At 38.7% G+C, this 9,287-nt stretch overlaps 1 protein-coding gene across 2 annotated transcripts; it reads left to right on the forward strand.

Annotated features, from left to right (window-relative positions):
- The first annotated feature begins 793 nt into the window (after positions 1 to 793).
- Positions 794 to 6,497, forward strand: LOC112884120. 2 transcript variants are annotated; one of them, XM_025949451.1, is made up of 6 exons: positions 794 to 967; positions 1,095 to 1,140; positions 2,659 to 2,782; positions 3,879 to 3,958; positions 4,627 to 4,730; positions 6,188 to 6,497. In XM_025949451.1, the coding sequence occupies exons 1-6, from the start codon at positions 830 to 832 to the stop codon at positions 6,224 to 6,226; spliced, it is 531 nt and encodes a 176-aa protein (XP_025805236.1). In that variant the 5' UTR covers positions 794 to 829; the 3' UTR covers positions 6,227 to 6,497. The 2 variants fall into 2 exon arrangements, with proteins under 2 accessions (XP_025805236.1, XP_025805237.1); XM_025949452.1 differs by lacking the exon at positions 6,188 to 6,497 and adding an exon at positions 5,045 to 6,162.
- Positions 6,498 to 9,287: the final 2,790 nt, after the last annotated feature.

Raw genomic sequence — 9,287 nt, forward strand, 5'->3', positions numbered from 1 at the left:
AGTGAAAATGAAAAAAAAAAAGACACACATGTCGATTACTTACCACAAGCACAATGGTGCCATATAGGTGCCCTATCGCTTCCGCGAAATTTCAGGACAACTCTCTACTTACTATGGAAAAGGAACAAGATTTCGGTCATCCATCACCTAAAGCCTAGCTCTAGGCTTCGATTTCCTGTTGAAAATCACACATGGATGCATTGTTGCTCAACACCTCGAGTAAGTCAATTCCCTTCATCCCTTTTCCGCCCCAGCATGTAGGACTAGCACTAATTTCATGGCAATTTTCAAGCTAATGTCAACGTGTATCGCACGAATCAATTCCATGAAACCCCAAAGCAATTTCCCCAATTCGAAAAGATAGAGGCCGTGAGTCGAGTCCAGAGTTACTCTGATTGATTTTCTCATCATTTTTCAGCTGATTTTCGATTTGTTGTGATTGTTCCCTCTACATATGTCAAAAAGCCTTATTTGTCCAATGTAATTTGTCGAATATAATGGAACAAACAACTAGCCGGTTGTTAACTACCCTCTTCATTCAAAATTATCGGTCGTTTCGGTATTTCTAGGTGTATAATTTTTGTTATGCATCTAGATATACACTATATCGTCTAAATATATGCATCTAGAAATATTAAAATAATTTATAATTTGAAACGTAATAGTTTCATTTAATTTTATTTAAAGGACATCGAGTGGGCTTTGCTTATGGGCTCAAACCTCAAAGCCCATGCGGAAGCCCTTTTTCTGAGAGAGAGAGAAATACAGCACTTGCGGGCTTGCGGCTGTTTGGTTCCACACTTTCACTTTTTTTTTTCCTCCCGAAAACATGGGCGCCGATGGCAGCGGCAGCGGCGGCCGGAAGGGCTCGTCGCCGGCGAAGCCATCCGAGGGCCGGACCTCGAGCTTGCTCGCTGGACTCCCCTCCCGCGGGAACTTCACGGAGAGCGACATCGCTTCTAGCATGGCACGTTCCCCACCACCACCCAAGAAACCCCAGCGCAGCCCCCTTCTTGCCCAATCTTTTTAGCTTTCTGCTGATTTCTCACGCTTAGGATCTGAGTCGGTGCTGGTTTGGGGTTTGGTTTTTGCAGGGAAGCCTCAAGGTTTATATCTGCCTTCACGACACGGCTCCTCCAGGTTCGTTCCTGGGGCTCCGCATAGCAAGGCTTTACTGTTCTTCTAATCTAGTAATATTTTTACTGCTCGCTTTGCGGGATAGAAATGGGCATGGTTACGGAGAAGGTGGAAACTTGGGTGTCTTTTAGGGTTTATTAGTGGCAATATTCCTTGTATAAAAGCTACCATTTTTCTTTGGATTGGCAATGCTGCTCTTGTCATGCTGATGAAATTGTTCTCTTTTATTTGGAATGGGATCCCCTGTAGGAAAACTGTCATTCAGTTTTCTCCTTTGGATTTGGTAAATGGTAATGCTGTTCTGTATCGTGCTCAGTTTCTGGTTACTTGAGTTGTTTCAGTGGCATTAGGGGCGAGAGAGTTTTTAGAGATCCGTGGGAGATTGCACTTGCCTTTGCTTCTGAGAGTTTAGTTGTTTGACTTTTGAAGTTGGTTACAATGTAAGAACTTGGTAGTTTGTCTATTAGGATCTACTGCTGTTTCTCCATCTGACAAATTGTTGTTCTCATACTGTTGGGAGTGAAATTTGCTTGTTCTTTGTTTATTTTAGTGACAATTAAATATAAACTGTTACTAAGAAAACTAGGGGCTGCTGCCTTCTAATAATGTTTGTGGTTTTTTCAACTTTTCTGCTTAATATTGCACTAATTTCAGTTTCACAATGAATTGTTTTGGACTTCATCGTGTTGATTTAAGTTATTCTTTGTGTTCTGTTTTGCGCAAGTTTTGGGTGGACACTTTTGTATTCTGCTTCAAGTCTAACTAGTTTCTGTGATTATTTCGGGGTAGATTAGTTGTGCCTCAAGCTATACTTTTTTTCTCGAACATGCAGGAGATCTGCATATATTTGTATTAAGAGAGGAAAAATAGTCCAAATACAAGAAACATCACCTCACCTTGGACTAGAGTGAGGGATGTGAGTGTTCAGGTGATGCTATTACATGAAAAAAACAAAACAGGGACCTGACCACAATGAGACCACACCTAACCAAGCACTACCACTCTTTCTAGGTCCAGGGCAGTAAGCCCCTTAGCCCAAGACATTTGCCATAAGTGGGATTCATCCTTGAAGGCCTGGAGAGCTCCCTGTAAATTCGGTGCAGCTCCATCAAAGACACAGGCATTCCTATGTTTCCAGAGAATCCAGGCTCCAAGAATATTAGTGTATTACCTTTTTTGGACTTCATCATGTTGTTTTAAGTTATTCTGATGGAACCATTTCTGGTTTCAGCAGGAGTATTAGTCTATTACTGTTTTCATTATATCTCTGTTGGATTTTGATCTTCAAAATACTAATAGAATTATTAATTTTCTGTATATTCTAACAACTGTGCACTTTGATAAAAGAATGTGATTTCTGATATTCCACAATCTTTTCTATGTATTTTCCATTTATGCTCAATGTTGGCACTTGATTGCCCCTATACCATGTTATTGTGTTTCTAGTAATATAAGAGTAAGCCTCTTAAGGTCATCTTTTTTCAGTGTTGATTTTATTCATTACTATCTTTGTTATTGTAGAGGGACAAGTTGTGAAAACGGACACAAACAATATTCTAATCAGAGCTCTCCGGTTGAACAAACACAAAAGTGAGGCCAAAGATGTAAGCTGTAAGATACCAGGAGAAAGCAGCAGAGGAAAAAGGTTTGACACTCTATCTGCCTGTTAACAAACCTGTGTATTATTTACTGCTTTCCTTTGTTTGTGAGCTGGCGGCAGTGTTTTAATAGACTCAAAGTTCAGTTCTGAGATGATGCCTGTATGTGTACTGGCTCTGGCTCAGGTTAATTTTGACGAATCAACCTAGTTCATATCATATTACTTGGAGTTTCTATAATCTTAAGCAAGTCATGTGATATGGTCGTTGCCATTCTAAATTGATTTTCGAAAGGCTGGCCTTTTTCATTATAGATGCTGTTTTCATACTATCCCATTCTTGATTGCAGAAGAACAGAAGTCAGCAAATATCACTTACCTCTGTGTTATTGGTTGCTGGAGTTGCATATGGTTAATGGGAAAAAAACATCACTAAACATTTTTATCTAATTAAATATAACATTTTGTGCCATGCTCTGTAAAGTGGAATCCTGGTGTTGCAATCTGTAGACTTGAGATCTCTTAAGGTGTCAAATCCTAGTGTCTTGGATATAAGCCACAGTGAAAATCTTCATAGCACAAAATCTAAGATGAACTCAAAATTTGTAGGACCTGGTCTGGGATTAACTTATGAAAACATGTACCAGATAATACTCCCTCAGTTGCATCAACAAACCGCTTTTTCCCATTGTTCTCTCAATGAATGTGTTACCTTTGCAATATTTTCCTAGACTTTCTGCCAATGCTTTGCTTCATTCACGTCTATTTTTCTTCTATTTTGAGACCATCCATACTTACTTTTGTGATTAAGATGTGTGTCAGTGACGAAGCGAGTAGCGGGGCTGGCAGGGGCCCTGGCCCGCTTAATGTTTCAGTTTGTTTCTACTGAAACCTTTTAGATTATGAAGAATTCAACTCTATGTTCTAGTGTTTGGTCCAAGATTTAACTTGGCTGCCCCCCTCCCCCCAAATCTTTCAATCCTAGCTCAATCCCTCATGTGTATGGATGCCAGCTTTTAGAGGAAAAAAAATCAGCATCTTGAACTTTCCCTCTTCTAGTCTTCTAGATTTTTTTTCTTGGTATGGGTGTATTAGTTATACTTTATCCTCCAAGTATCTTATGTCCCCTCCTTTTCCTTGTTAGGAATGCTGCCAGAAATTTAGATGGCAAGAATCCATCAAAAAGACCCAACATTGGTAGCCCTGGAGGATCCTCTGCCCATGGTGAGTGCTTGATCTCATCTCCGCATCCCCTTCTGGTTTCAGCTTTCATATCAGGTTTTATGTGTAATATGCTGAGTTAGGGAAGCAGGTTATAATCATTTACAATTTTTTCTGCCGTTGCTCATCCGCCAATGGTTCCACACAAAATTCGAGCGTGCATTTTGTTTGTGTTTCCTCTTGTGACATAAACTCCTTTGTTTTGGTGAGCCTATTTCAAGTCATAGCAAAAGGCCTCCAAATTGAGGATTGGTAGAAAATTCAATAGATGCCTCGTAGTTGTTTAGAAATTGCTTCACTGTGCAGTCTCTATTCTTTACAGTTTGTATGAATCCATTAGTATCATTAGGCTATAATAATTCTAGGGATTTGAGAAAATAACATGTAGTTTTTCCAATCCCCTTATTTTATTTCTGTTAGTGTTTAGATTGTAAAATTCTGCAACTAGACCAGATTACATGCTGAATTCATATTTTCTTATTTGGACTTGCCCTGTTGATCAAATAAACTTTCTAAGAACATATGATTTAAACCGGCACCTTTTGGGTGTATCTCTGATCGTTTACAGCATTATATTCTTTTTCTTGTGTCATGAAAAAAAATACTTTACCCAAATTTGTGCATCAGTATTAGCAATATTCTTGAACCTATTGTATTTTTTATTGTTGCAGAAGAATCGTCATCTGGTTTCTCTGAGCTGACGCTTCAGTCATTTACTGTGGAAAAGTTACGCTCTCTTCTAAGAGAAAGGGGTCTCTCACCAAAAGGCAAAAAGGCAAGCACAAATATTGCTCAGTTGTTTTATTGCTATTTTAGAATATGAGAGTTCACAAAGACATGCCCACAACTAGGAGGTTACTAAACATTTCACATCCAAGGGACAACCATATTTCATGTCAAATGAACCTTCAAATTCTTGAATTAGTTTATTCTTTTATTCATAAATTTATGACCTACCTATATGTCCCATATTTTTCGGGAATTCTATATGCTGTCTATGTTGAGATTTTTGGGATCATTAAAATTCAAATACCTGATTTTCAAGCAAAAAATATACCTCTGATAAGTCCACCATTGGGATTTGACTAGAGTGATCTCTATTGACTGGTGGCATGGAATGTGGTGACTCCTTGCGGTGGGCCAGCATTTGGCAGGGTCACGTGTTGAACAGGTGGCGTTTCCCTATGCCAGCCACACACTTGACAACAGGATGCAGCAGATTAGCTTTGGGATGTTGGTTTCACAGATTAGATTTGTTGGCATTGACTGCGGTGCTGATGCTGCTTGTGGTCGCCCTAGAGGGTAGCTCAGCGTAGGGATATGATTCTAGCATGCCAAGGTAATGGCACAGGGACAGTAGAGCACTTTATGATCAGTCCATGGCCTAGCTATCGGTGGAGGGGAAACTATTGTGAGAAGGGTAGAGTAGGTGTGGCTACAGTCAAGGGTATAAAATGGGAGGGCTAGGGTTAGATGTGATGGGGGTTGAGGATATAGAAGGTAACAAATCAAGGTTAGATGACGTGAAGAGAGTTGTATTAGGTGTGGCGGTAGCTGAGGGTGCTTAGATGTGTATGAGTGGTGAAGAATGAGTGTGATCTGCGATCCTATATGACAGTGTGGCTCCATGAGGTGCCTAGTTTCTTGTAGTGGTGTGCCATGTGATGTTTTATTTAGCTTGTGGTTAACTTATATGGTTCACAAGCATAAGTTGCAATAGTGGAAATAGAGTAGCAGGCATTGTTTTCTGGATAATGTGCTTTCCAGCTTAATTTGGATTCGGGAACAAAGCCCACATCCAAGTAGGGTGGAACCCTGCTACTACTACAAACATGGGTCCTGAGTCATGTAATCTAGAATATTAAGAGGAAAAATCAATCTATGCCTCTTTTTTCCTCCTTTCGGAGAAGGAAAATGAACTCAGCACTAGTAGAACTTTTTTAGTATTGCATTTGTTGCCTACCGAGCACAGTGAACCATGATTAGGAACAAAGTGTAGCACATTTTTAATGATTTATTAGTATGAGCTTTTAAATTCAAGATATCCACATGAGAAGTGGTGCATCTGTTTGAACCACTCGTAAACTTTTGTGAACACAAATATCCAATTTCAAGTTTATGTACTTATGTGCCTACCCCCACAAATTAGGGGCTCTATTTACTCGTTTTATATAGTTCATTTTCTGTTTTTGTTAAACCTTATGAACTGATCTCTTGCCTCCCTGTGGTCAGGATGAACTGATGGCTCGCTTAGGAGAGGCCTCAGGTTGATTTGAACTGCAGCGTTGTTGATCTAGTGCCAACCGCATTTTGTTGGGTGTTGCTGATTGTCATGTCTGAAATTTCTGTAATGTAAGTGATTTACCTCAAGTTCTATACTTGGAGTGATCGAGAGACATGAGAAGCTTATGTTTTGCTGTATGATCCATACTTCCTGCTGGTAGAGATTCCTTGTTGCTGCAGATAGTACAGAAATGGGGAGTAGCTGACATTTTCACATGTAGACCTTTGTCTTGCATTTTTGCTGTTCACTGTTTGGAAATATGATTAGTGAGACGTGCCGTAGTTAGAAAAGCTGTAGGGGATGCTCATGAAAGCTGAAACGATGCAATTTTTATGACAGGATTACCCTGATTTCTGTTTCTGAATTGGCATTAGAGAAACTCACCCTTGCAATATTGCCCCAGTACACTAGCCATCGTGTATGCAATTTGTTCCAACGAAAAGTAATCATCACTTCATTTAAAGAAAAAGGAAAATTGCTTCAGTGCAGTCCTACTACTGTAGATTGCTACATCAGTAATAAATAAAAAATAGCTGCAAAGTGATTTGGTACTTTCTACAAACAGTGCAAATGTTATTTATTACAAAATTGAAATAATAGTATTTTTTTGGGGGGGGGATAGTATGTATTATTTTTGGTTTGTGGAATACATTTTTAAAGAAAAGTAAAGGTTCTACTCAGCGTCATGAAAAAGCATAAAACAAGTAACTTTTAAAAGTTAAACATTTTCTTTTGCAGGAAAAAAAATAATACTCCAGAAACATAATTGAATTCGTGGGTATATTTGAGGAATTGAGGCCTTGGATTGTTCTAACGGTTGCATCTCAAAAGTCAAAACCGCTGTTTTACGAGGTATGCAGCTGTGCAGAAACTATGGGCGATGGCTCGCTCAGTGAGGCGACGGTTGCAAAGACTCTAGAACACAGATTATCAAAGTGCTGGACGCTGAACCAAAGACACGTTTTTCGAAGAACTATCCAAAGACAACCTCAAGAGCAACTTGTACATTCTTTAACCAAAGCCAAACGTAAGAACAACATGCTTTGTTCTATTCTGGTTGGATTCAGTGTTTCAGTAGCAGCCAAACGCCAGCCTACTTACCCATATTAGCCCGTACGTGATTGTCTGCGAATGAAATGGTCTGACCAGTGACCACCCGTATTAACATTTGTTTCCTTCACCTTTGGAGAACTTCTCATGAGGATTTGGAATTTTTGGATGCTGGTAAATCTTCTTTAAAATGACTTGCAAAATCATTGTTTTAGGTTTGAAATTCACCTCCATAGAAAAATAATGGAGGACAAAATATGGTACAACTACGCAAAGGTTTGAAACTCACTGTTGACGTATTTTGCGAGAAGAAACTGGTGATGCTGTGGTAGTATTTCTTTACTACTTTTAGCTACTCGGCAGTGTCGTCGTCATTGCTCTGGGCTCTGGCAGTTGTCTACAAAGATGGTTGGAACATAGGATCAGAACGTAAGCTGAGTCAAGTGTTCCTAGTCAAGAAGGATGATGTCTGCGATGACTTCATGCAAATTAAACATCCCAAACTCACACTTGGCTTCACCAAATGCGGTTAGAATAGGATTCCAGTGCATACTCCAGCTTTGTGTTGCAAAAATCTCTCTAGTACCAGTACAAGCACCAAACGAACACGGAAAACGTACTCCAAATACTACTACATGAACAGGGTCGACTAGAAATAGCACCAGTACGTAGATCTAGTGCTTTAATTCATATGTAACTAAAAAGGTATGTAATCCCTTTGTTTCAAAATGTAGATCATCATTTTAGTTTTTCTAGATTTATAGTATTTGATATGCATTTAGATATAATATATTAACGTACATTTTGGAGGGGGTACGAATTAAATTCTAAAAACTATAATTCTTCGTACCATAGTGCGTGGGTGGATAATACGGATTGATGTGGTGCATACGAAGGATGTTGCAAATGCTGCATTTGGTTAACAAGTTATGGTTTCAAAAAGTTGTAAGTTTTTAAATCCAGACTCAATGATAATTTCATCAAGAGTTTTATAAGTATTAAATAGTAATACCACATCATCAATTTTATTGACTTGTAGCGTCATTACGAGGAGAGATGAGGGAGAGTTTCATAAGATAAGAGAGAAGATTTATCTCTATGAAACTCAGCCGGCACAGTTACCAAGTTACCAGTCTTGTTAACTGTACGCTAAGACTGGCCTAATAAATTAGTAGGTATGAGAAATGACCTAAATACTCATTGTCAAAGCACTCAGATCAATGGAATTTTGATGAACCAAACCTTGGAAGGAGGAAAAGTTAGACAACTAAATGTGCATGCACCTTGGAAACGAAAAATACACCTTGAAAGGGAAAAAAACATATCTATTAAATGTGCATGCACCTTGGTAAAGGAAAAATTTAGGCAACTAAATGCACATGCAGTTAAATATAGTTGGCCCAAAAGCTACAAAAGTATTCATTGTGGGATAAATTATAAATGATAAAAATGCACTACAATAGAGAGAGTACTAAAGTAGATATTCCTTAAAAGCAAATTTTATTTAGTGGTTTTATGCCTTTTGATTAATAATCAGAATTATTTGATTTCTTGGTTATAAATAAGTTCACTACCTTTCGTTCACGAGCTTTCAAGTCCAGAGAGAGAGAGAGATTTTTATCCTTTATAATTAGTATTTTATATATAGAGCTGATAGTTTAATATGTATTGTAGGATCATTTTAGGTTGGCGAAACCAAGGCGATAGTCGGTGTGCTACGTGATTGTGAAGTTCTACTCGATACTCATTATATTTATTGCAAGTCTATATTTAATAAGTAGTCTTCCATCCCTAGTTATCTACGGTCATGGCTATGCGGTCTAAAAATTTATCATCTCTCCATACACTTTCACCCGAAGGAAACACTTTTCTATATCAACAGCGTCCTCTCAAACTGCTAAACACAAGTTCTCTCCAGGGGAGGGAGAGAGAGAGTAGTGACCTTATTTATAACCAAGCTCCTGAATCCAGCTTGGGTTTTAAAACCGTTGGCTGCCG

This window comes from Panicum hallii, chromosome 3 (assembly GCF_002211085.1).
Source record: "Panicum hallii strain FIL2 chromosome 3, PHallii_v3.1, whole genome shotgun sequence".
NCBI classification, from domain to species: domain Eukaryota; kingdom Viridiplantae; phylum Streptophyta; class Magnoliopsida; order Poales; family Poaceae; genus Panicum; species Panicum hallii.

Coding starts and splice junctions, on each gene's coding strand:
- LOC112884120 (XM_025949451.1), top strand. CDS start 830: ATGGGCGCCGATGGCAGCGGCAGCGGCGGCCGGAAGGGCTCGTCGCCG. Junction 968..1,094: donor GCGACATCGCTTCTAGCATG/GCACGTTCCCCA, acceptor TGGTTTTTGCAG/GGAAGCCTCAAGGTTTATAT. Junction 2,783..3,878: donor GAAAGCAGCAGAGGAAAAAG/GTTTGACACTCT, acceptor TTTCCTTGTTAG/GAATGCTGCCAGAAATTTAG.